Source organism: Haliaeetus albicilla, chromosome Z (assembly GCF_947461875.1).
Source record: "Haliaeetus albicilla chromosome Z, bHalAlb1.1, whole genome shotgun sequence".
NCBI classification, from domain to species: domain Eukaryota; kingdom Metazoa; phylum Chordata; class Aves; order Accipitriformes; family Accipitridae; genus Haliaeetus; species Haliaeetus albicilla.
Window position 1 is genome coordinate 43999700 of NC_091516.1, and position 27580 is coordinate 44027279.

Below are 27580 nucleotides of genomic sequence, written 5' to 3' on the forward strand. Positions count from 1 at the left end.
AGGGGAGAGATAACACATTGTCAGTGACACACTGAATAGGATGACTGATGAAGCCAGCCATCATACACAGTACCTCATATTCTGCAGCGTGAACATCAGTGTTAATATTCTGCTTTTGCTCTTTTACACAGACACCCAAATTACCCATCCTAACAACTCCCCCCTAAGTACAGCCCAGGGGATAGACAGCTCTCACAGGACAAGATGATCAGATGCTCAGATCACTGAGAAACAAGCACAGGAGAGAATTTGGGACTATACAGACGTGGGCCTAGCAAAGACAATACAAGCTCTGTGTTAGTAAAGTTCTGGGTTAGTATTCTACTGGTGTTGATCCTCTTCTTCACTGTTAACAAATCTGATGCTCAAGTCCATCATCCACAATAATTTTTAAATTCCATCTGCAGCATTTTATAGTAAAAGTTTATAGATGTAGCAAAAATTCAGGAAAAAATTAATTATCAACAAAAGAAAGCAAACAGGACAGGACAGACAGGCAGACTGCACTGAAAATGTCAGTTTTAGATATTCTCATGTGGGAGATATCCTACACAACCTCATGCCTGTTCTTTTTGTATAAATGGGACAGAAAGACCTCTTAGTGAAAATAAACCTTCATGAGAAACTCTCTCTGTATTTGCACACTCAACTCTGCACTTCTGGGGGTAAAGCTGACTCATACTGTCTGAAGAGAAACATCCTTAAACCTGCGAGTAGAATGGATACCTGCAATTTGCTACTTCCATTAAGAATTAAAGGCACACCACTATGACCTTACATGAGTAACCAAACTCTCATTTTATGATTTTATATTCAAAATGATAGATTTAATAGAGAAGTAAAGATATGCATGAGTGAATCAGACTAGGGAGAGAACTGCTGTAGTATCTCAGCTTCCATAGTGACTAGGACTTTCTTTCCAACTGCTAGTTTGAAGGCATGTCCAAGGAAAACAATTTTTGCACCACCAACCCCCATCACACCTCAGCCTTCATACATTTCAGTAATTCTCAGGTTCTCCTGCTATTTCCTTAGGTATTTGCACAGAAATTTTTGTGATTATGGTGACATGTGACCAAAAAAAAATCAGCTCAAACTGTCACATGTAAATCTACAGCAACAGGGATACCTGCAAGCTACCCTCTTCATTATAGAATAATACAACAAGGATACCTGTAAGCTACCCTCTTTATTATAGAATCATAGAATTATTTGGGTTGGAATGGACCTTTAAAGGTCATTTAGTCCAACTGCCCTGCAATAAGCAGGGACGTCTTCAACTAGATCGGGTTGCTCAGAGATCTGTTCTGTTTATTCACATGAATTTAAATTTCCCAGACTGTTTCCACTTTTTCTGATGATACATGGAGGTTAAACTTGGTTTTATGATCATCAGTGCAATCTCAGGAGGTGTCCCATTTCTTGGTGCCCAGCTGTGCTTCAAAGAGGCTAGCTGCACATTTCAAGGATGCTTCTGGTCCCCAGGCTCACAGCTCACAGGCTGGCAGGAACATTCTCTTGCTCAGTCATTTCCCCTTCTAACCAGCCACCTTTATGGCTGCTCACGCTTGTCTGCTCCTGCCCCATCAGCTCCTCAGCCATCAGTGACCTCACAAGCACCTCTACAATTACTTACAATCATTTCACTCCAGCTACATTAGGGGGACATTTGACCTTTGTGAGGAAGAGGAAAGGCATTCAGGTTTGCTGTAGCAGCTATCAGCTTCAAAATTATTGCTCTGTAAAAGCCATTCCTTTATTTATGCCTAAATTTTAATTAAAGTACCAAATGGAATTAAGATTGCTCTTAGTACATCAGAACTACAAAGTAACTTAAATCCATCCAAAGGCCAGTAAAACATTTTGCATGTATAAGCTGGAAAAGAACTTTGAAAAGAAAATTAGATATGATTTCAAAAACATCAAAGAACTATGTTGGTACAAAGAACTCAGTATTTTCTAGTATCAATAGTATGGTACTGCTGAACAGACATTAAGTAGATGCTCTTTTCATTATTTTCTCTTTTTATTTTTCCATTAAGACTAGACCAAATTGTTTACCAGTAAAGCAAAAAATGCATTGCTGCTGTCATAACTTTCTGATTTCAAAGGGCTCTTGGGTTTGACAAGAAATTCCTAAACATTTCTGAGCAAAGGCAATATTTTTGCTTCCTTTCTTCATCATCATTAAGATTTAGGATGACAGACTGCAAGGTGAAAACCAGTAACTTCAAAACACCCTAGTTCATTAAGGACATTTGTCTTACGATTTTCATATCTAGTGGATGCAGGTCACACCAGATTTCATGGGAGAGATGTTTAAGACAAATGATGTCTCCATTCACATCTGAGGTAAACAAAGCATTTGATCAACTTGTAGTTACAGGGCTGAACACCACAAACAAGATCCAACTCAGGACCAGCAACCACTGCAGGGGGAAAGTCGTACACTCCTAGACTGTGGACAATCTGTATGGCTGGCTGATACTGACTCTCCCTTTCAAGTCACAGGTAGATGTCTCTAGGTGATTCCCAGCATAATTTATCTACTGACTTTACCTTCCTTTGCCAGCTAAAGGGGAAGAGCAGTAGCAGAGACAACACTAATCATAGTAGCACACAGGTCACCTCGTGCTCTCAAATCCTCCATCTCAAAACAAGTATCAGCTCGTGGCAGGTTGATCCTCTAGCTCATGAACTTGTTGAACAAACATCCAGGCCACAGGAAAATTGGAACAAAAACAACAACTCAAGTGCTGCTGTGTGCTAGGACAGAGGGAAGCTCAAAGATTATATGAAGGAATTAGCACTGTACTTGGCAGACTGTGCTGACACATTTCCTTAGGAAGCCTCTACCGGCTGACCTTAGAGAATTGCACAGTGATAGACAGACCTTAGTTCTTACAAGTTATGGCCAGTCTTATGGGGCAGCTGCAGAATGGGGTAATATATGGCCTGGAAAGAGATTTTTCACCATAGAAGGGCATTAAGGAAAACCAGATTATATTATTCCACCTCACTGACACAAATGCCAAGTACATAAATTAATTTTTCTTGGTTCCTACCCATACTGATACTACAACATGTAGAAACAAGCCATTTTCTCACAGTACCTATGTAACACTCAAATACAAATTTATTTTGGACAACAGTACACTTCTCTTGGAGAAAGATGACATTGCATCAAAGCCAATTTTTATAGGAAAGAGTCAGTTTTGAGAATTCAGTGTTATCATTTGAACTCGGTGGTATTTTGTAATGCTTTACATTAATCAAAACGTAATGCTGTGATGATTCATAGGTGAATAAAATGGCATTTTTCAGGTTTGAAATTGTTTCAGAGGAAATCAAATTATAGAAAGTATTAATATGAGCAAAATTTTTAAAAAGCATCTCAGTGTCTTCACATGAAATCTTCTAGATGGAGTCAACAAATAATTTTTAAAAATATAACTAAAAATAATGAATCTTTTTGGTGCTCTGGCTTTCCTGAGGATGGGAAATATTGCATTATCTCAAAAAAATTTGAAAGATGAGAATAATTTAATTTTTTTTCAAGGTCCAACCCCACACAATTTAATATCAGAGGCTGTACGTGTATCATTATCTGCTTGGCTTTCACTCATGCCACCATCTAGTTAATAATGTAGAATTATGGACCTAACCCAGCAAGATACAGAAACATTTTAAGTATGTGAACCACCTTACTGCTTCTAAAGTCATTACTATGCTGTCACATAAGGATTGTTTTCATTGGGTCACATGTTGGTAAAATACTGGCAGGCTGGAGTCCACAGTCATCAGGTGGAAAGAGTATGGAAAAAATACCATGGCTCTCTCACTTACTAACTGCATGTCGGGAAACGACCAGACTAACAATGCTGCCATCAACTTCCTCTCCATCTCTTTCCTTCCGTATTCCTTCTGCTTTCCACAGGAAGCCAAAGTAAGTGCATGCACTAGAAACATGTTGAATATTTGATCTAATTCTAATGGCAGAAAGGGTGTCAAGGAACAGGGGGCCTGCTGAACCAAGGTGGACCTGCAGCTAAAATGTCAACCCACCACAAGTATAGTTACTATCTCTTATGACGAGCTAACCATTGCTTACTAAAAAGGAACATATCTATCTAGAAAATACCTAGGCCACAGAATGAATAAAGCAGTAACATCACAGTCAAGACACTTGCAGAAGTAACTGCTTATCTCGGTGTCAGTTATGGAACTGACCCTCCAGTAAGACAATCAAGGTGCAAGTGAGTGGTTATCTTTGGATCAGATTTGGAACTGACTCTTTAGGAACAACAAGTGATTTATCTGGAGAAGCTAAGGAAATAGAGAAGGACTTTTGTGGGGGATACAAAGACAACTCAAAGACTGCGTGGTGGGACCAGCAGAAGATTATCAGTGCAGAGGATCCTGGAGTCTGAGAATAAACTGCTGCCAAGATGAACGTCTTTCCCATTGGCACGCCAGGCAGGATGCCCTGGATGGGGATCCAAAAGACCAACAGAGTGGTCTTGCTGATGTTAGCAGGTTGGGTTAACCATAATACAATAACCATAACATTATGCTACTAATATTTACCATGATTGTATGCTGCTAAGATTATTACAGTTACTCACTAATATTATTATAGTTACTCACATAACTGTATCTACTATTGACATGGTTGAACTATCATGTTTTACAGTCTCTATAAACTATTAAATATCACTATGTATATACTTAGTATAGTCACAGCTTCTTTCACCCCTGTGTATTTTCAATGCACGTGGTTCTTCCCTCCTTATACCTGGATGAACAGGGAATGGGGACTGGTGCTCTTGGTACTACACACCTGTCCTGCAGCCCAGACTTGTAGCATCAGCTGCTGCGCATGTAAAGAAGATAAACAAAGGCATGTTTCAGTCCTTGGAGCACAGAAAGGAACCATGTTCCCTTAGCTAGCTTGCCATGTTCACAAGTCCAACTAACACAAGGTTCAGCTGACTCAGGGTGTGCGTGTGAAGCCTACAGCAGGCAGTGGGATGCAAGTAAATGTTGTAATGCCTTGATAAGATAAACACATGCAGGTCTGGATAGCAGATATTTTGTAATGGAACAGCATGTCCTAGGTGGACCTGTCTGGCCAGGACTTTTTATGGCTGGTAGCAGCTGTCATCCAAGATTCCTCCACTGTGGCTGCATCTGGGTGATTGAAATCTGGAGGTATGCATACAGGAACCCCGCAACACAGCTGTGCACAATGTGTGAGGAATTGTTCATGGCTGGTTGTTTTCACTATGGACAACTGACAACATTGCTCTTCTTTCACTCAGGAAACACCTCTTCCTTGCAAGGTGCTCTGAGAGCCTGAAATTTCTCTTCAGTCTACATCCCAAGAAATAATACTGCATATCAGCTAACACTGAGTTTTAATTTCTGGGAAAAGGTTGGCATATGAATGATACTGGTTACATTTCTTTTCAGGGAGTTTTTCTCTTCAGTGGTTTTGCGTAGCTGCAGGTGGTGCTGAATCTATGTCTGAACAGATGTGGCAGATACACCCATCTCTGGAATTACTATTTTATTTACCAGATGAGCTTTTAAAAGCTACCAAGAGATTTCAATGCTTGTTCCTTTTCTTGCTTCATATACAAATTAGGGGAGACCTTGTCTCTTCTTACACAGCCCTCTTAAATTTCATTCACATTCCAACCCACAACACAAGAAAAAAGAACAAAATTATCAGTCAGACTTGAAAGCATATGGTTAGAGAAGATACTGAGAGGGCAACTTGCCCACCCTTCCACCTCAAGGGTTAACTTGAGCTGAACTCATCTTTTTCTTAGAGACCTCAGCTGGTGAAGAACTCTCACATGCTCTGGAACTTAACTACCCTTTACAATTAAAATATTTCTCCTCATGTCTAACCTGATTCTTTCTGAAATGCCTTCTTAAAAGAAAAAAAATCTGGAAAACTGAAAAGACACAGCTACTGCAAAAGGATTTCTCTTTCATCTGTCCTTTTGGGTTTCATTTATTGTGTGCCAAGTTATTTTTTTCACTTCCATTACTAAAGAGAACACCAGCTCAATTAAGATCTTCCCATCATTACCTCATGGAACATTCTGCCAGGACTATATGTAGGACTGAAATAAATTGAGAGCAATAGGGAGGGTTTAGCACTGACCTTTAACTCCACTACTGTGAGAGTCAGGGGTACAGAAAAAGACTCCATGTGTATTTCATTTATATAAGCCTGAATTCTTTCTACACTATTTCTTTGGTCTCTCTGTGAGTGAACAGGCTGATAAGCATATCTTTGGCTTTAAGTTTCAGGTGAAGATGAGGCAGTTTTCAGTCAGAGGCTTAGGAAAATATCTGCCATTGTGATGGGCTATGGTCTGGTTTGTAATGCTACAGTATTGCTTACAGATCTTCCTACAGTAAGAGTTCCAGCTGTGGTAAAGAATGAAAGGTATGAGCAAGAGTACTGGATGTCTCAGTCCCTGCCACTCTCTGCGGGGCTCTGTGTGTGTGTGTGTCTTGAGTCTTCTTGTCACTGCATGCTGCTGCATAGCTCTGCTGACCATGACTCTGTGTTAGTGGAAGAGGACTGATTAATAATGGAAAAGAACAAGGCAAAGTTTGGAAACTGCAGTCCTACATTACATTGTTCAATTGTGTGTGAGCCAAACAGGAGCACAACTCAGGAGAGAGGTGGCACATAGAGAGAAAGGAGGACAATAAAACTTCGGGAAGAGGGCACTTAAGATGCAAAGGCAGAGCTGTGGGTATATGAGCAGTTTCTGCTTCATGCCTCACCTCTCCTGGAACAGACCTTCCCCAAGCCGTTTTCCTGGGGGCCATCAGAGTTCTTCAGCCAGATTTCTAGCAGAGGTTATTTGTACACATGGCTTCTGTCCTTTGAGTTCTTTACCTCATCCAAGGCTCCATCTCCCCACAAGTTCCTTGTGGCTGCATGTGCCTCGCTCCTCCCTGCTAGCTCAGGCTTTCAGCTCTGTCAAAATCACAGCAGCTTTTCATTCATCACCTATCTTGGTTCAGGTCTTCCAGTATGCGTTTCAGTCTTATCACCTGTTTCCCTCAGGGGGCTCCCATGGCAGGTACACAGTGGCCTGTAGTTTTCCGCTTGCACCACAAGTACAGATCAGATGCAGATGTGGATTACAAAGGTCTCATCTCATTTTCTTCTGCCTCCCATCAATATCTTCTTCTGATGGCACTGGGGGAATGTGACAGTCACCTCCTTCTCCCCCATGGCAACATTGCTGCCTGAGAACCCCACACCTGTTTTCTTCTCTAATTGGCTCCAGGATTACAACACATTCCTATGGGAATACCCATTGCCCCCAGCATCCAAGAGTAGTGCTGCCCAAATCAATAGATATAAAAGTTGTTTTTCTGCTGCCCCGTAGTGGAGACAGTGGAAGATAAAGCACTGCTCTCCTGAGCAGGTCTGATCTGTACTCAACAAGCCTTGCTACTTTACCTTAATTGGAAGCAACATTACATCTGTCCAATGCTTGCTGTTTGCATAACTGTAAGTGAAAAACAGAGATGTATCTGGATCCTGGTTGCAGAGGACACAGTAAATATGCTGCAAACTCAGATAAAGGGGAATGTTTCCATTGGCCTCAGCGGACGTGAGGCCAGGTGTACATGAAAGACATAAGACAGACATGGGAAACATGTCTTGGCTTGATCCACTATGCTGACTCTATGCTGAAGCAAACTGGCCCTTCTGCTTACTGCTTAACTGCCTGGATTATGCTACGTTGTCCCAGTCAAAATGCTTCTTTCCCGTTACCACATTCAGGTGGTGTGAACTACAATTTGTGAACTACAATTTGTGAACAAATTTACTCCTCTCTGAGAAGCAAGAATCTATGAAAAAGAACAGGCATAGATATCACATATCATGAATTTTTCGGAATACTCAGCAGAAAACATGTTTTCCTTTCCTCTGTGTTTGCAAGTATGTTAATTTACTTCCTCTTGTGTATGCAGCATCCATATTAAAACAATGCCTTACTGCATAATGGTCAGCCGCAGTGAGAGGGAATGAGGTTTAGAAAGTTTCAGGAGTGGAGGTGATTAAATTACTGCTGAATAGCAAAGACTTCCATCTTGTAATCAGAGAAGAAATCTCCAGAGTAAGCAGAGAATATCTGACTCATGAAGAAGAGCATAGGATCAAAGGCTCTAAAATACTGATTTTAGGTACCTGGAGGATTGAGTGAAATTACCACAGTAATTCATGACCACAGGGCGCAAGATAAGTACTGTACATATGGTAGTCCTAAGCCTGGTAGGTCCTTTGGTAAGTCTCTCCCCCAGAATCCAACTTGCAGCTTCAATTAGGAAAATCTGGGTCAATTCTATTCTTCGAAGCAGCTGAGACAGGATAATAAGAAAGAAAAATTACATATTCCACATGAACAATTACAGTTTAATTGCTTATATGTTACAGTGAAAATTTAGTTCTGCTCCATGATCACCAGGATGGGGTCAAGCTGCAGAAGGTTCCCATGAGAACAGAAGCATTTTCCAGTGATGCAGAGAGCAGGTGTGCTCCTAGCCAAAGTGGGATATGATTTCTTGTGTTTCCAGTGACTACATTTAGTTTTTTACAAGAAAAACTTCCCAGAAGCCTACAGCAGGGACCCTGGAAAAGCACAAATGCAGTCACTTGTGTAAGTTTAGAATAATTTATGTTACAGCTATGTATCTGACAGCACAAATAAATGCATAGGCTATATCTGTGTTTATGTGTGCACTTTGCAAGGTCAGAACATGGAGTATAAGCTGCTCATCCTCCTTCCTGCCTCCTGCAATTTTTTGCTTTGCCCAGTGACTTCCTTTTAGTACAAGTCTGGTAAAATTAATTCCCCAAGTTGCTGCAGTAATTTAGATTAGATAGAACTATTTATTTTCCACAGCCTCTGTTTACCATACATGAAAATATCTTTTTTTCTTTTTTTTTTTTTTAATTTTTATTTTTGCATTATTTAATCTTATTTTGAAAGCTCTGGTTCAGACGGTGTACATCTGGGCTTGTGTTTCTACAAGAACCTAATACAAATGCTCCAGTGGATAAGGAGTTGTTCACTGCAGGATGAGGAGTCAGCTTTGTCTTATGGTACAAAGCATCATAAATATTGTTTGTCCTCTCCAGGGGGATAGGGAACTCATTGACTTCTCACAAGGCTTAGAAATTATTATCATCCTGCATTGCTAGGTTTGTGCTTGCTAGGGTTCATCATTTCATTGCCTTATTGATCACAAGCACTTTGGCAGACTGGAGGTTGAATCCAGCTGAAATTCAGAGGCTGAACCTTAAATGACTGATTCATTTCAAGTTCAGCTTTTAGTAGATAAACTACATGAGCTCTCTGCATATGATCTCTTTGCAAATCTCTAGGATTCTGAGTGCCAGTTTTGTTTCTAGATGTTGCATGCATTTCTTTGTGCATATGTCAGCTCTTGCTATTAGTAACTTTAGGCTGTCCTTGGCATTTTGTAGTACATATAGGAGTGCGTTACCAGCAAAGAAAAGGGACAGGTAACAGAGGTCATCACGGCAGATCAAGAAGGAACTTAGAAAGCATTCTGGAAGTGATATCATTGTACATGATTGAAAGTACACTACAACTAAATTTCTGTCCCCTACTGTATGTCAGCACTGTGGGGATCAGTTGCATTCAGTTGTACTCTTCTCTTAGCAGATTTGAGGGAAATGAGGAAGACAAAAATCTATCTAAACAAAGACAACAGATCATAAACAGCTTAATAGTTACAGAAGCAAAATAGAAATACATTCCAAAATACTAGAAGAGATAACAGTCCCAGATATAAAAAGAGCACGCATCACCACTGCTGAGAATCCTGGGGACTAACCTGGAAGGAAAATAGTCTCCTGGACTGACATTTAGCTATGCATCTGCATTTTTTCCCAGCTTTCTGTGTGACCTGTATGGGAGATAATTCATTTCTTCTTGGTGGACAGAGAGCTTAAGTAAGATCTACCCTGCCAAAGGTGCTGCAGTGAGTCTGCTCTGAAACACAGTCATTGCTTATGACTCCACACTGAAATACAAGTTGCTTCCACACCATTCTCATAAGGTTATTTTATCCTCAGTAACTTCCCTGGATTGACAGGATGAGTTTGACAGGACATTAAGCTCCATCAAACTTTTCGCTAAGAATTTTTTTTTCCTTCAGTAACCTACACCAATGTTTTCAATGATGACTTTGCTGACAGCACAAGACAATGTAATTTTGCAACAGTAAGAGCTCAGGAAAGATTAGTTAGGTGATTATCTTTAGTCCTTGCTGTGAGACTATTTAATTTTTGTCATTAACTCCTTGGGGATTCTTCTGTGTGGAATAAATCCTGCCATACCCCATTGTGGCTAGGATCTAATTAGCACCCCCACGCTGACAGTACATCTGTGGAGACCAAGGCATTGCCATAAGCTCAGAGCCAAAACTCAGTAAAATCAAAGGTAGTTAACCAATTAGTTTCAAACCTTTGACATACATTTCCCTCTGAAGTACAACAAGTACTTCTCAATCCCGTCAGCTGGCAACAAAGAGGAGAATTTTGACATCAAAATGCTTTAAAAATGGGAAGAACAATTTGACACCCAAAAAGATCAAGTAAGAAAGTATGAGTGTTTATTCACATACTGCAGCCCTCCACAGGGACATGAAAAAATGAAGGGCAAGACACTTACCTTTCTCTAGCCCTTTTTGATCTGGCACACCAGCCTCTCCTTTTTGTAATTCAAGGCAGTTTTGTTGCTCCCCAAGAGGCTGTGGAAGTCATGGTTGTAGCAAATGAAAGTTGGTAAGGGAGACTATCCGGTGCATCTTAACAATACAACTGAATAGTATTAACAGTGTTACAGTGCTAGAGGGACATACTCAGGGTCTGTAGTGCTGTAAGGTTGGGTTGCTGTTACAAATTTGGAGAACTGCTCTCACCTGTGAACAGCCCCTGCATAATAAAGCTCCCACCATTGCAACAGCCTGTAACCAGCTTGGGCTGATAGCTGAAAGCCCATAGTAGAGATGAGGTGCATGTTTTGCATTTCTTCCAGGTGGAAGAACTGCATGTTTTGTATTTCTTCCAGCTGTTGAACTTTTCTCATCCTTTTTGTTGACTGGCTGTGGTCAGAGAACAGATGTTTGGCATTTTCAGTGATATGTGAGCAGGGGCAGATCCCGTGAAGCTCACAACCTACATCAAGCTAAGAGCTCTACAGCTAAAGGGAGAGACAAACCTTGTATAGAAAAGCTTGCTGACTCTACTGTACATTTCCCATAGGCATGCCTTTGCTTTATGGCAACAAGACAAAGGAGTTTCATATCAGTCCTACCAGCTTCTATTTACTAAAGTAAAGAAAAGAGCCTTTTCAAGGGATAGCAGTTACTATAACCATTTTAAAGGTTCTTGAGCTCTTGGTTGTTACCTGCAGTTTTTCTTGCCCTCTCCATGTATGCAGGAACTCATAGCAATTCATATCAGAGGGAGTGGAACAGCTGAAACGGTAACCTCTTGTGGGGTGGAGGCATTCATCCTACAGACAGTGAGTCAGGACAAAGTCACAAGCCCATTTTCTTTCTCTTTCTCAATCTGATTGGGTCCTTTTTTCTCACACAGCAATAAATGGGATCTTTTGCAGTTGCATGTTGGCTTTTTGTTGTGTCCACTTCAAAAAGCAGCAGCTCTAAGTACTCACTTATGGGTTAAGTGATACCCAGCCATGCTCATGTTATCCTCCTCAAGCTAGGCAAATGAAGGCTGGCTCTCTTTTTTATACTGTCTGAACACTTTGTCATCATTAATGAGACTTCCAGTTCTCTTGGGGTGGGGGAGCAGGGGTGAGTGAGAGACCTTACAATCACACTGAAATTGAGCCTTCGGTGACATGAAATGACAGGGAGTTTTGGAAGGAAACACATCAGTAACTGAGCCTGCACACGCCTGTGACCATGCACACCAAAAATGTGCTCAGCTGATCATGCTGTTCCATGCCCCTGACCACACTGACCTTGCCATAATTTTCCCTTCACAAAATATCTGTGCATGCCTAACGGAGCCATGAACCAGGAGAATGCTATGACTTCAGAAATTTCCATCTCTTCAGGCTATTAATGAACAGTTACACTTCAAATGTAAAAAGAGTAATTCAAAAGAACAGCTAAGAAAACACTTCACTGAAACACACATGGGCTTTTTTGGATCAGGTGGGTGGTTTTTTTGGCCAACACCTCAGCACATTTCGGTAAAGGCCCTAGTTATCCAAACTGCTGCTAAAACCTGGAATCTTTTCATGTAATAGCTTTTGCTGAGAAGCAGGGAGAAAACTTTCAAATTTCAGTGTCTGCTGCCACAACAGAAGTCCTGTGTTAGCGAGTCTCTTTTACTAATAGTAGAGTATTTAAAAATGACTACCATGCAAGTGCCCACAGAAGAAGCTAGCACGAATGCGGTGAGGAAAACAGAAACTCTGACACTGGCAGAAGGAATATTATTGCCTCTGAGAAGTGCTAGAAAGAAAGGTCTCTCTGTGTGCAAAACAGAGAAGCCAGTAACCACCTCAGTCAAACTGAGACCCAGGGCAGGACAAGCAAAAAGAACAAGTAGAAATGATGCTCTGTGTCTGAGCTGGCTGGGTTGCAGGACTTAAAGGAGATGTTGTGTTATGCCTAGCGATGGGCAGCTCCTTGCACCATGTCAACAGGTCAGGCAGGTGTATTACCCTGTGACTACCTTTCAGATCTTGCCTAGCAGATGATGAGGTTTGTGTTTGAGTTCTGGCACTTGTTGCGCTTGACCTGATGTGCTCTGAGGGTAGAAATCCCCCATCTGCAGGATTTCTGCCAAAGGGCTTGTAGAATGTGGGAGGATAGGAAGTTTCTACATTGGCAAAAAACTTTTGTGCAGATTTTTAAGATGGGCACAAGCTTCTAATTCTGGAGCTCTTTCAAGGAGAGTGGGAAACATGGCGTGCATTTTCTTGCTGATAGAAAATTTCCCTCTTATTTATGTATTCATACATTCTGGGCAACCTTACTGGTAACAGCTTGCCTGTCACTTTCCCAATGTGGCAGGTTCCTCAGCTCCAGTTCCAGCTCTTTTTTGAGTTGGTTCTCTCCCCAGAAAGAAACCAGCCCCTCCCACAGTTGTGTCAGGAGAAAAAAAATGGGAGCCTTAGAGACACACAGTCTCTGCTTGTCTGAAGACAGAACAACTCACTGACAGCATGATTGTAGCTGGCTCTAAAAGCATCCACTTGCTCTCTAGATTACCCATCAATATTCCATCACACACCTGCTTCCCAGCACAGCACAGCAAGCCTGAGGACACTGTTCTTATTCAGTAATGCTGAGTGGAAATGTTATTTGCCTGGCTGTTCAGGTTTGTGTTTGGAAAATGACTTTTCTGGGGTGCTAACTTCATCAGCCTTTATCAGAGCAGGTGTGAGGCTCCCAAGACAAGAAGGTGCCAGCTTATGCTGGAGGAGGGACAGCTACGCTGCAGACAATGAAGAACATAGGAAGCAGGAAGCTGCTTTGTTTCAATGAATTTAATCAGAATACATTAACAATACTTTCCCCACTTTGCCCTGTGGCTTTTCCTGCTGGTATATCACCTGGAAAGTACATTAAAAACAAAAAGCAAAAACGCCAGACACTAGAGCAATTCCCCTCTGCACCATGCTTTAAAAATGCAAGGCACTTCTACAGCACAAAGGACAAAGCCTGGGAAGCCACATTGCATTGGGTTTATGTGTCCAGGTGCTGGCAGCAGGGATCTACAGGGGTGGCCTCTGGGAGAAGAGGCCAGGGGCTGCCCTGTGCCAGACACAGCCAGTTCCAGCTCCAGAGAGAGAAACATGGACCGCAAGCTGGTAGTTGGTTTAAGGCCATGATCAAGATGAACTAAGCCAATTATTTAGCAAGATGTTCTCCCATTTCGGGCACACCTCCCCACAAAGGCTTTGCAATGAACCTGGTAATAGAAGAATAGGCTGCCCATGAGCACGTTGCTCAGTTTGACACCTAGAAGTTAAGCATCTGTTCTGTGCTTTCCTAGACAGTGGGGAGAGACATACACTGTGGACAGCAATACATCGTGTCCTAAGGCAGGCACCTAGGACATCATCCTTTGAGGTACGCATTTCTCCCTGTTGAGTACTCGGGAAGAATTGATCAGCAGCTCAGGTGGAGACAATGAACAGTTTGATCGTTAAAGCTTAATAAGGCAAACCCACTTCATGAACTTGGTTATCCCTAAAATGATAGCAAATATTCCCAGGGCTCCCTCCTCAGCTGAATTCATTACCTTCTCACTCTGAACTCTGTCCATTGTGAATTTCTTTATTTTTTTTAAAATAGATAATTACCTGTTCTCATTCTGACCGATTCACTAAAATTAGAAAGCAGCAAGGTTCCTCCTCCTTTTTCTCCTCTCTCTCAACCTCCCTTCCCTTAAGTGTAATCACTCCTTCTGCAGAAATGGAAACAGCCTGGCTTCTGCTAATGAAAGCTAGCAATAGCTGTGAGATTCACCATAGCATGTCCCAACAAGTTCCAACGTATACTGTGTCACACACACTATCATTTCACAGCTAACAGCTAGCACAAAGAAAAAGAAAGAGTCTTTTCAAATGAAGGCCAAACTACCTTCATGTGGCGCTGACTGAATATACTTCTTGGCTTATTTGAATATACTTCTTGTCTTATTCATACATGTATTCAATTTAGATGTCTTCCTGCCATTCTCATTTCCTTACAACAAGACTTTTTGTTGCATGCCAGATCTTACACTTTTTAAACGTAGGACCTATCCCTTTGAGGAACCAAAGGTCAGCTTCACTAGGCCCTGTTCTTGCCCTCTTTGGGAAAAGGAAGATATGTCTCCCCTGACTAATATGAAAGACCTTCCACAGAGTTAATGGCTTCCCAGTCAGGATGATAATACTCATTACGTGCCCCTCAACTGAGAGATCATGCGCAAAATTATCACTTCAGCTGGGGATTGTGCAGCAGGAATAGATGAGCTCTTGAGATGTCAAGGCTGATGCCCCACCTCACTAACTATCCGTGTTTCCCTCAGTGACCTGTGGACCTTTTTCAGTGATGATGTTAAGCTGGAGAGTTCCTGCAGGAAAAATTTCAGGGAACAAGCTTTGGCTGTTTTTCTCTGCACATTCTGAGCCACAGTGTAGTAGGTTCATCTCCCAGCAGCCTTTTCTTTGGGTACTGGTCTGCCACCACTACTGTCGTGCAATCTGAGGCCCTCCCAGACTGACTCCTTGAAGGAAGCTAGGGGGTCTTAAGTTTGAATGGCTGCAGGGTACTTAAATGTCATTGGCCAGAGTTCTGGAGAACATTTTCAGTTTCTGGGGAGAATTAAGATTTTGCTACAAGAATGACTTTTCATCAGGCATCACTTGATGACAGTCCAGAGAAATGATGCCAGTAGTTGTGTGTTGGGACAATCTGTGAAACTGAACACCGCATGTTTCTTGCAGCAGAGATGGGGAAATAGCAGGCAAGGGGACAAGACTGGAAAAGAAAGGAGCCTTGGGCAGAGTGTGGAGGTCCATAGTTGGTGGAGTCAGGTGCAAAAGGATAGAGCACAATGCTGTGTAAATATTTCATCCCCATAGTATTTTTCTGGTATGTAGTATCTAGAAAACTACAGTGGCTTTGTCCTCCAGCTAATACCTTCAAGTTTCCACAGCCCTATCCCAGTGTCCCAGGTTCTTCCCAGCCCTGTCACTCCTCTAGCAACAGCTTCCTTCACTGCAGAAGATTAAAATAGTCTTCTGCTGAGCTTTAGGCAGAATAATTGTGCTGTGGTTTGAATAATGGACCCTATTCAGGCTCTTTTCTTTCTGCCTTCCAGTATGACACAAGACTCAGACATATCACTTAGAGACAGGATGAATCAGGATGAATTTTGAAGCAGAGAATGTGGATTTTGCTAGAGTAATTTCTGTGCCCACCAAAAGCTGAACTGCTTTTGTCTTTGAGTTTTATCCTAAACAAACTCAAACATATTTTGGGCAAAACTTCTGATGAGGATGATGAAAAATGTTTTCTGGAAATATGTTTTCCATATCCCAGACTAAGATGTTCCATGCTTAATACAATCCAGGACAGAGAGGAAAGCAGAGGAGAGGAGAGGAGAAAGACACAGTCACCAGTACTAACAGCCCGGACATGCTCTTGTGTTTATATGTAGTAGAGATGAGTCACAGTCTGGGCTTATAAGAAAGGAAAGGAAAAGAAAGGAAAAAAAAGAACTCACAGCACAAAATGAGTAGCAGGAATGCAATGGTACAGGGTCCAGTTAGCTGGCCAGAAGTTGCTGCTTTGAGGAGGATTGTAAGAATTAGGGTAATATTAAGTGATCCTGTCTCTGGCATCAACTACTTTTGACTATCAGCAATTTAGGGACATTAACAAACCAAGCTTGCATTTGGGCTGTCATATTTAGCTCTTCTCCATGAATGGTTGTAATGTTTCTTCTTTTTTAATCCTGTCATATTTTTGCATTTCCAATTCTGGTGAAAGACTTCAGACATGATGCTTGAAAGTGGATGCAGCCTGCTGGGACAAGGATTTCATAATGCCTGCAAAATCCTACATCCCTCCTCTTTCTTTGATGAGTTGCTAGGGTGACTTGCCAAATCCCACCCTCACTGGACATGTCTGTGAGAATTTGCTGAGATGGGTGCAAGTGTTGTACATTCTTCTGAGCACCCGTGTTGCAGCATCACACCTCAGGTGCTCTTTCAATCACAGCTAGAGACTGAACTATTGCATTAAGATTGAATTCCAGAGACGAGGTGTTTTGGTTTTGTGTGGCGGGGTTTTGGTAGTGGGGCAGGGGCTGCATGGGTGGCTCCTGTGAGAAGCTGCCAGAACCTTCCCCAGCTCCAAGTCAGACCCACCTCTGGCCAAGGCCAACCCAATCAGCAACAGTGGCAGCACCTCTGGGATAACAGATTTAAGAAGGGGAAACCCGCAGCAGAGAGGGGAGTGGTATGTGAGAGAAAACCCTCTGCAGACAGCAAGGTCAGTGAAGAAGGAGGGGGGAAGATGTGCACTGGAGGAGGTGATGCCCCTGCAGCCCGTGGTGAGATGGCAGGCTGTCCCCCTGCAGCCCATGGAGGTCCACGGTGGAGCAGATGCCCACGTGCACCCACGGAGGACGCCATGCTGGAGCAGGGGCATGCCCCTGAAGATGGCCATGACCCCATGGGAAAGCCCACGCTGGAGCAGTCTGTGACTGAAGGACTGCAGCCCATGGAAAGGACCCATGCTGGAACAGTTCATGGAGGACTGTCTCATGTGGGAGGGACCCCATGCTGAAGCAGGGGTCGAGTGAGGAATCCTCCCCCTGAGGATGAAGGAGCAGCAGAGGCAATGTGTGACCAACTGACCACAAGCCCCATTCCCCGTCCCCCTGCACCGCTGTGGGGAGGAGGTAGAGAAAATCGGGATTGGAGTTGAGCCAGGAACAAGGGAGAGGTGGAAGGAAGGTGTTTTAAGGTTTGGTTTTAATTCTTATTATCCTTATTGTTATTTGATTGGTAGTAAATTAAATTGATTTTTTTTTTTTTCCCCCAAGTTGAGCCTGTTTTTTGCCCGTGGCCATAAGTGGTGAGTGATCACCCCCTGCCCTTGTCTCAACCCACGATCTTTTCTTTCTATTTTCTCCTCATCCCACCGGGGTCAGGGCAGGGGAGTGAGCAAGCAGCTTCATGGTGCTTTGTTACTGGCTGGGCTCAAACCACAACAGCGTGGAAGACTGAGTGTTGTGGGTGGATGTGACTATTCTTCAGTATGAAGGAGCACTTTTTCACTAAAAAAGTTATTATTCAACCAAATGTAGCACAGTTAGATACTCTGCTAATTGTTCATTATTTATATCTAAAGACTTATGCATACAGCTAACTCTACAGCCACATGGAAATGAGAGGTGTAACTTTATTTGGACTCAGAAAATAGTTTGAGTCCTGGAGGACATGCCTGCTAACTGGCTTCTCTTGTTCAAAGCTGTAGTGCAGAGTTGGGACAGCATACACTTAGAGGAACACTTTTGTGCATGATCTTCCCATTCTGTGTGTTTTCAATTCTCAAGGCTTTTTAAAAAAATCTAGTGACTCTTCAATGTTTAGTGAAATCAGTTCTTTACAATCCCTTGTTTGGCTTCTGTGTCTCTTTTCTAGGCAAAACTGAAATGTGCTATGAATTATTTTACTCTTGTAATTTACGACTGGTAAACAAAAAGGTCAGAAATCTGTCAGCTCTTTGTTATGTCTTGGAAGTGTATAATTAGAGAATAAAAAAAAAGATCTTGACACTTCATGAATACATACCAGATAAACATAAAATACATCCTATATTTTACCATGCTGGTCTTTATGATTGAGTTAAATGTTGTTGTCATAATGAGACTTCACTGAGCTTACTTAGCTGGTACTTACACTGGTCTGAAGATACAGGTCAGAGATGACTTTCTAATTTTCCATTCTGTGAAGGTACCAGATGTACATATTTCTAATTGCTATGCTTACCTCTTTCTGAGTTAACCACATCCATGCCCTTTACCAATTTACATTTTATAAATCTTAAAGGCACTGGGGCCATATTTCTTACTTTGTGTCCTCTGATCATAATACAAACTTACATTTCTCAATGTAAGATTGCATTTTCAACTGTGATTTCAAGCTAACTTAATGCTCATAAGAAGATCAATCCATTCCAATCAACAGTAGTGGAAGTCTCTCGATTCTCTGAGCAGGGTATCAGGCTTGGGACTGTCTTATTTCTCCTCATCATCCCTATTAAACTGAATAAATTTTACAAATATTACTTTGCAAATCACTTCAGAGCATTTGCACAAGGGAGTCTGTTTTGCCTAGTCTGCCAGCGTCTAAAGTACGAGTGCTTTGCATTTCTCCACACCACATGAATAGTGTCTCAATCAGATTTCTTTTCTTCTTACAATATTGGAAATCAGTGAGATTACCTTCTCATGCTGAAAAGCCATAGAGTTAAGCAGATACAGGAATTCAAGGAACATGCATTTTTTTCAGCTTTGCCACTAAAGTGCTGTGTCATCCTACTGATGTCACTTAACCCATTTTGCCTCCTTCTTCTTTGTCTTTGCTGTCCTGAGCTCTTTATGACCAGCTATTTAGACCTGAACTTGCACCACAGAAGTCAATGGTAGTTTTGCTAGTGTCTTTAACAAAAACTCATAGGCACACTACTTTTGCTGTTTTGGAAGAAACTTGCCATGTTTGATTTTTTCTCCCTCACTGAAATTGTTCTTTATTTAAAAAAAAAAAAAAAAAAAAAAAAAAAGCTATACTACATGAAAATGAGTTCCAAACAGAGGCTGAATTCTGAATTGATCTGTTTTCCTAAAATTAAGACATTCCACTTATACTGTTCTTTTCACTCACTCTCAACAATGAATCCTCATTTGAAGAGCTATTTCAATATTAAAGAAAAATATTTCTTGAGATAGTGCTGTTCCATCAGGCCAGAAACATTTAGTTCTTCTGTTACTAGATGAAATCTCTTTCAAATTGATGTATTTTCTTCAAAGGTTTTCAACATCAGTGTTTTCAGGAACATTTTCTTCTCTCACAGTTGGTTGACAGGACTTTCAGTGCTACCCACAGCACACATTCTGCTCGCTTAACAGTGTGCTTCATGTCCATAATGCTCCATTGACCAAAACAGAGATATGCTTTAGGCAGTCAGCACAAATTTGTCTAAAATTCATCCTGCAGCTGTCAGTTCTTCTGGGAGAGGGAACAGTTTGGTCCAGGGGGTTGCAAACTTTTATTCTCCTCCCTCTCCTCCTGCCAGGAAAGGGGAAAGAAAGCAACCTGAAATCCATTCAGATTTCAGGTGACTCGGTGATTCAATTCTGGCAGCATCAATGGCTTAGGTTGAGTCATGAGCCAGCAGAGCTGTGCTCCTACCCTAACATCATCCAAAGCACAATTAAGTGTTTCATTCTTGCCTTTAATTGTCTGAGATAATGCAAAGCAATTTCCAACTGTGGGAGACATTTTTATGATCAAATGCCTTTTTCCACCTTTTCTTTCTTTTTTAAATAATTTATTATTTTAATAAGTTTCAAAAATGGTTCTGAGTAAAGCTGCAATTTTTCAAAGAATTGGATCTGCCTTTATTTCCATCACCAAACCACAGGCTTGGTGACTGAAATGAACTCTTCACACAGCATTGTTATTGTCACATGATGATTCACATGAGTTTTTCATGGGATGTCATTTCTTGCTCTTAATCTGGCTTGCAGAAAAGGAAATAGATGTTCTGTTCTTTCTGTACACAACTGTCTTTATGTCCTTAATAAAAACATTCACTAGGTCTAAGGCCAAGGAGTAATCATTCACGAGACTTAGAAGCTACCTATTTGACAAGGATTCTGTTTGCAAAACCTTTACCCATTTAATATGTATTTAAGGCTAACAATTCAGAAGAGATATCGTGGTAAGCCTAAGAATGTTCTGTTATATTATGAACTGAACTTCTAACTGCACGCAAGAATCAATTCTGTCTTCCTACCTCAGATTGTCAAATGCAGGCTCACTGGTATTATCTTATCTCTATTTCTTTTTCTGATGTATCCACCTAACTGGCCCAGTCTGTAGTATCTACAGCATAAGTCATCTAAGTTTGGTCTTTTCACTTCAGAGCTGTTATCTAGCATCATCTTTGGCTGTGAACGACTTTTAAAAATTTTCATCTCATATGCATTGTTTGTGTCTCTTATACCAGGAAAAAAAATTTTCAGCATTATTAACAGTTGTGCAGAATTCATTTAATAGCAGATCAATATTATTGGAAATATTCTTTCTTGGTGCATTTTTTTTTAAATCATTTTATTGCCTTTAATTCTGCCAGTTCTAAAGTTTTACTTCTGCTGGTTGTTTTTCCTTTATAAGTTTTGGTACTTTTTAACATCTTGATTGTGTTATTGTTCCACAATGTCTTCATTCCAGTGTGTTTTCTATTTTTAATGCTGAGTTTTGTTAGACTATCAGGACTTTTTCTATAATGTGGGCGTGCATCTGATAAAATTTCTTCAACTGTTTCAAATTATTAATTATGTTTTCCTGGTTAAATATGATCTTCTAGCTTGCTTAGGGCATTATTGATTTGAACGTTCCTAACCCACCCATCAGAAGTACCAAATAGTTGTTATCTGCTCATTTAAATTTAGCTTTGCAAATATGTTCAGACCATGATCAGTTGCATCTAAGAATCATCCACCCTTAAATATTGAGATTGAGTCCTACTTAACTGTCAAGATGAGGTCTAATATAGCATTCCCCTGTGAAAACAAAACCTCTTGAGCTAGGAAAAATATTTCCAAGGATGCTTTTAGTACTGGCAGTAGCAGCTATGCAGCATACTTCATTTCAGTTGAAGTCTCCCATGGTAAAGACTTTTTCTATACTTTCTAGGTAAGTATTTAGGACCCTTGGAAGAGCTGGCTGTGCAGTTCTGTGTTGCAACACAGTTAGCCATAGCAGACACCAATTTACAGCCCATCTTGTACATGAAGCATGAGTGTATCAGTTCAGAAATATTTGGGATCTTCTGCCTCAGAGAGCACAAGCATGTCAGAGGAAGGGTGGGGAATTCAGCACAGGGCTGACTAAGTTTTAACTTTACAGACTTTCCACCCACTAGTAGAGAACATTTCTGTTCCTAGATGGTCTAGATCACAGGCACAGCAAGTTGGTGGCATATTGTCCAACCTGCTTCCTCGCATGAGAGCAGTGTGGACGCTGGTATGTACAGAGCCCTGGACAGGGGGCAAGCAAGGTGGAAATACTCTGACTAGTCAGGGACAAAGCTGTTTGGCAGAGCACTGTTTTTACATTAGTTTATAAGCACTGTTACTGGTTCTGTACAGAGCACAAAGGAGAGCCAGGAACTGCTCACTAGCAGCCAGGAGACTGCAGAGACATGGAAGTAGCTCATGGTCCTAACTTTACATTGAGTACAGGAGACCATGGTATCATGCCCATGGTCTGAAGTACAACTACAGGATACTTTACATCACAAGATTGTAAGGCTGAGCCATATCACCGGAGCCTCTGTTGTGTTTAAGCTCTGCCAAAAGCACTCCACTCCTGCACCTGACAGAATCCAGCAGCTCATGTCAGTCACAAGCCTGCTGTCCAGAAAGGTGCTGAGGACTAGGAGTGACCAGCATCTGCACAACTGCTCTTGGGGACAGGTGGCTGAGATCTACTACCATTTGCACACACATTTAAGTACCTTATTTATGGAGAGAATGTCTTTAAATCTTGGCTTGACTTTTGCATTTTGCTCCTTTAGTTTGCATAAATTAATGACCTAAGTTAAGCAAAATTTAAGCTATGACTTAAAGAGTCAAAGGACAGAGAAAACACTGTCAACTCCATTTCATACATAGTGAACATTTCTAATCATGTAAGAAGATACTACATACAATATCAGGTTCTGACATTTTCTTATCAGTTGACATTTAGTGATATTGTTTCAAGAAAGAAAAACCACCTACAGGCTGTGTGAAAAGCAGTCACTGAGCAGAAGAAAGGCTGATATCTTGGGTCAGATAAACCATAAACAACCATCCCATGCACACATACCCAAACAAAACAAATTTAACTGTCCACACAGAAAGCATTGAAAAGTTTCCTCCTTTAAAGTATGTGCAATATCCATGGCAAAACAACCCACATTTTTCCCGAAAAATGCTTTCATAGGTTCAGAACACAGAATCAGAGCACACCAGCTCTCAGAGAAGCAAAAGAAAGTGAAAATCAGCTTTTAGTGGAAAAGATGAAAAATGTTGTGATTAGCATAACGATATAATTGTTCCTGTATTAATCTGTAAATTTGCATATAAACAAGTTAAATAATGTAGGACATTTCTCTGCAGTTTAAGAGTTCTAAATAAAACTGTCAGTTACTTTAATTTGTATCTAATATTTTGGGTGTTTTTTTAAGTGGAAAAAAAAATCCATTCATGTGTTATCTTGTTTAAGCTTATAATCAGCAGCCTACTGTGACTTTGAATTAATTTTGTTTCTTTTTTTCTTCTCTGGGGGTGGGAGGCCAAGAGTGGTGTGGAATCCAAATTTGATAAGGGATATGGACTCAAAAGAAACTTGCACCTCTTCTTGCTATGCTCTGTGATGGTCTTCACAGTGGGATGGCTCCTTAAATGAACAGTGTAGCAGAAGTGATAGGAAGCATGACAAATTTAAATTCTACTGTCATCATTAGGATAGCAGAATCATTAACAACACTTCTCTACCACAGAGTATTTTTCTCTAAGCTGTGGTATCATCTTCCTAAAATATTCTGCTTCCCAGGTAAAGGCAACTGGCTGAGCGATGTAGCCAGACAAGGACCTGTAGTATCATAAACCAATTTTTCAAGCAGGATGGAGGAAACCACCCACCAAGCTGTGACCCAGGCCCTGTCATATACCTAGCCTACCCCACCCCCCACCCCCCCCCCATCTGCTTTTTGCTTTCACTTTGGCACATCTATCTAGCAGTGTCCTCAGGTCAGGGATAACCCTGACACCAAGTGCATGCTGCCCTTCCTATGCAGGACTGTGGCAACCAAATGAACCATCTTATAGCCCTAATTCAGACGATTGCTGGAAACAGAAGCCAGGCTGCTTCTTGAGACTGAGATCCTCTTCTCCAGGCTGCACTGGAAGTGAATTTATCCCTGTCCTTATGTGTTGCTTCACCTTTCACCCTGTCACAAAAGCACCACTATAATTTCTGTTTTAGAAAGCATGAGGCTGCTTACTGGGGTGGTACTTACTGTATTTTGTGGATTATAAAGCCACTGCAACTCTTGAATTTTCCCAAGCACTACCCATAACTACAAATGAGGTTCTTGCCTTTGAGTTCTACTTTTCTAAACCAGGAACCATGAGAATTTTTAGCCACTGTGATCAGGACTATATTGAATACGAGACTGGACGTTTTTACACAAGGAGAGCTGCATTTAAGAGCATGATCACTGGAAAGTGCATAGATTACCTGATTTAATCAGACTTGTAAAGAAAATATTGTGTTTTATTAACCAAAATCATGATAAATTGATCCAATGTAGCCTATTGTTAGCTCTGTACCAACTTAAAAATTAGTCTGTTTCCACAAGCATCCCATTGTGCAGCTTCCAGTTTGATTTTTCATTCATATTGTCAAGTTGTTCAGCGTGCCCTTGAGTACAGTAAAGCCAGAGAGACCTGGCATCTCCCAGCAAGAGCCAGGTGCTTTAATTACTGTTACTCCACTTAGCCAACACTTCAGAGCTTTCAGGTTTGATTTTAATTTGAGGAGCTGTGACATTTTTATTATCTTTTAAGCAACCGCCTTACTTCACAGTCACAATGCTCTGATTACAAAAGACTAGGGAAACAGGAACTGTGCAATGCTGTTGCAAGACAGTTGCAGTAGGAAGAGCCATAGTTTTGTCCTGTGGGGTTCTTAACAAATTCCTTCAAAGCTGTGCTTACCTAGCGTTGAAGCTTTGAACTTTTTATTTCAGGCTTCTTTGTCAGAATTTTGTACAAACTTATATGTGCACAACAGTGCAGGGCTTCTTACCACATTGCTTCCGAGTCACCGCAGAGCAAATGGCAAGAAATTCTCCTAAAAAAGCAGAGTTACATTTTGTGTTAAAAGCTTGCAGGGTATATGTGTGAGATATGAGAATGGATTTCATGCTGTTTGGTGCTATCAGGACAGACAAAGCACTTTGCGTCGTCTTTCTGCACCTGAATTACTCCCACCTTTCAGTAAATCCATAGCTGGTTTCTCAACTCTGTTTCACATCAGACTTGGGAGAAATTGATGAATTTTTACATTTAGTTTTTGAACCAAAAATTCAAATTTCTTTCTAAACTACTTCAGGCCACTAGAGGAAAAGAATCCACGTCAGTCAAATAAATCATTTCACTAAGCCTGAAATATACTTTTTTCATTTCTGGGCATCCTTACTAAAAGCAGACAACAAATCACAATCTTTCATACAGCTACTGTGTTATGCTGGTGCTCTTATTCACACTGCTCTGTAGTTAAGACACCAAGATACATGTTATAGAAATAGCCAGGGAGGAGGTTTAAATTACCACCTCCTGCCAGGATTTCAAATATTGTCTCTGCCTGCCTTAATAATATATACAAACAATACAGGAAAAACACAAGGGGTGCCCAAATCACTGGGACTGGAAACAAAGGTGTCTTAAAACTGCCCAAGTGGTGAGACTTCTTAAAAAATGTAATGTCACTGAGCCTAAAACCTGTCACCAAAGGAGTTTTATCAAGAGTACAGTTTCATAATTGTGTTAAGCAGATTTAAATTATTTTAATGGGTTCAAACTCTATGTTACTGTTGGATATTTGCTCATTACCTGTCATGTGGTACCTCTAATATTCATGTGTTCATTTGGATCATTAAATTGAAGAGACAGAAAGATTTTAGGCAGGTCAGTTCCCAGTTCTGGCACAGTGTGGGAGAGCTGAATCTAAGGCAAAGGACCCTGCCTTCTCTCCTTTGCCTGATGCCTTTGTGAGTGCTCTCAGTATTCAAAAATCCCAGGCTTGCTCTTGAGAAGTAGCTGTATTTTTCAGGGAGAAGCTGCCTTTTGGAAACTTGGGACCAGTGGAAGGAAAAGAACACAGCCTTGTTTGTTTGTTTGTTTTAAAATCTGATTTTGCATTTGCGAGGCAGGCAGAGACAAAAAGCAGTGCTGGGAACATGAATTGACCATTTTATGTGAACAGCCAGAAGGCAGAAGAAAAAAATCAATACAAATGTTAGTGTGTTGAGTTCTCCCATAATCTGTGATTGCATTTGCCCCATCACTGTGATTGCTTTGCCAACCAAATTCACTCAGAGATTCTTGCCAAAAATGTCGGTGAACAGACCTGTGACTCCAGCTTCTGGAAGGGCCTGGAGGGTGCAGAGTGCCTTTTACACAGGCTCTAATATGACATATCAGCATGAGAGGCAGATTATGACTAGCGTAAGTGACAGGCCTTTCTCCTTGACACTCACTGAGCCTGTCAAACAAGGCTGAGTGCTAAATCTCTGAGAAAATGGAAGCTTAAACAAGGGACCACTCACACCTGTCAAGGGAAAGAGCCTCCAGAGCAGTTCTGAGCCAGTTAGATTCCTGCTCCTTCCCTCACAGTGTTAGATGCCCTGCAGGAGCAAGCATATCCCTATCTCTGGGCACCGTTTGGCAGTTTCTTATTTGAGATTCACCCACTACCTGTCAAAAGTGAAGCCCTGAAACATCCCCTACCTCCCTCCACCTCCAAATCTGTACCTAAAGCATGAGCAGCAGAGAATCAAGTTAAACCACTTGCTAAACACCCAGTCTGAATGACAGAAGAGTGGCCATTCACCCAAAGGCACTGCCAGATCAGTGCTTTTCCATTTGTTTCTGTTTGCGGATTACCCTTCCCTAGCAAATCTCTTGGAAGAGGAAGGCGCTCTTTCACCATGCATTGGAATTTAACAACAGTACATTACTTTCCTTTGCAACAACCTGTAAGAAATAGAACACATACCCTCACCCTATCCCTATACTGAAAACTGTTGATTTGGGGATGGGACAACCACTTCTCAAATGCCTGTAGAGATATCAGTCCACAGCCCTATCACTGTCCGAGTCAGACTTTCCCAGCAAGAATTCAACATAAAGCCACCCTTGCAGCTCTCAGCTTGATCTGTGGTCCTCAGTTGCTCCTCTGGGAATCTGCCTCCTTTCTCAAGATATGGGAGAAAGACATATGAAGAGCAAAAGCACACATCAAGACTGAGAGACTGTTTCGAGAGCACATACAAGTTATTGCCTCTTTTATTGCAGGAGACAGCATAGTTAGGAGTGAAAGCTGGCTCTCTAAATTAGAAAGGACAGATTTGTAAAGGCTGGAAGGCTAGCTGGCACATGGATAGAAGCATTGGTGTTGTACTTCCTGACTTATAAAGCACTGTCAAACTTTTAGGAGTTAACCAAAGTAGGCCTACTTCTGTTAAATAGCATCAAACTGACAGGGCCCTGTGTGAAGTCAGGGAACTGTTCTCTCAGATTTCCAGAAGGCTCTGCATCATGTCCAAGGCTTTGTGGAGATCTGAGCATGCCTCAGAAACATCTTTCTCTTTTTCTGCTTTAAATCTTCTCATTCATCTCTACTATCAGAGCTGGCCAGTAGCAAAAACACTGTAGAGTTGTAGTAGTAGCAATGAGGTATGAATAGAGAATATCCCAGAAGCCTTGCTCTTCTAAAACTCCCAGCCTCAACTCCAGATAAAAAATCAGTTAAATTCAAGCTACAGATTTGAATTCCCACCTCAAGCTAAAAAGCCATGTTATATGAAACTAACTTGAAGTGGGCAGGGGCAGAAAAGTCTTCCTTGTCATTCAACTAGAGACTGACTGCAGAAAGTGGAGATGCTGTCTTGCACCTCATTG

At 41.3% G+C, this 27580-nt stretch overlaps 1 protein-coding gene across 6 annotated transcripts in view; it reads right to left on the reverse strand.

Annotated features, from left to right (window-relative positions):
• CPLX1 (complexin 1) overlaps positions 1 to 27580 on the reverse strand; it is a 120290-nt gene that overhangs the window by 4867 nt on the left and 87843 nt on the right. Inside the window, exons 4-7 of one of the 6 annotated variants that reach the window (XM_069776889.1) lie at positions 9907 to 9978; positions 8234 to 8403; positions 7499 to 7547; positions 3 to 7006 (exon numbers count right to left, since the gene is read on the reverse strand). The exons of 1 other annotated variant lie outside the window; for it this stretch is intronic. In XM_069776889.1, coding sequence (XP_069632990.1) covers positions 7001 to 7006; positions 7499 to 7547; positions 8234 to 8403; positions 9907 to 9978 — 297 coding nt within the window. In that variant the 3' untranslated portion in view covers positions 3 to 7000. Of the gene's footprint in view, positions 1 to 2; positions 7007 to 7474; positions 7548 to 8233; positions 8404 to 9906; positions 9979 to 27580 lie in introns of those variants that run through there. 4 more of the 6 variants (XM_069776888.1, XM_069776890.1, XM_069776891.1 and 1 more) reach the window with 4 other exon arrangements.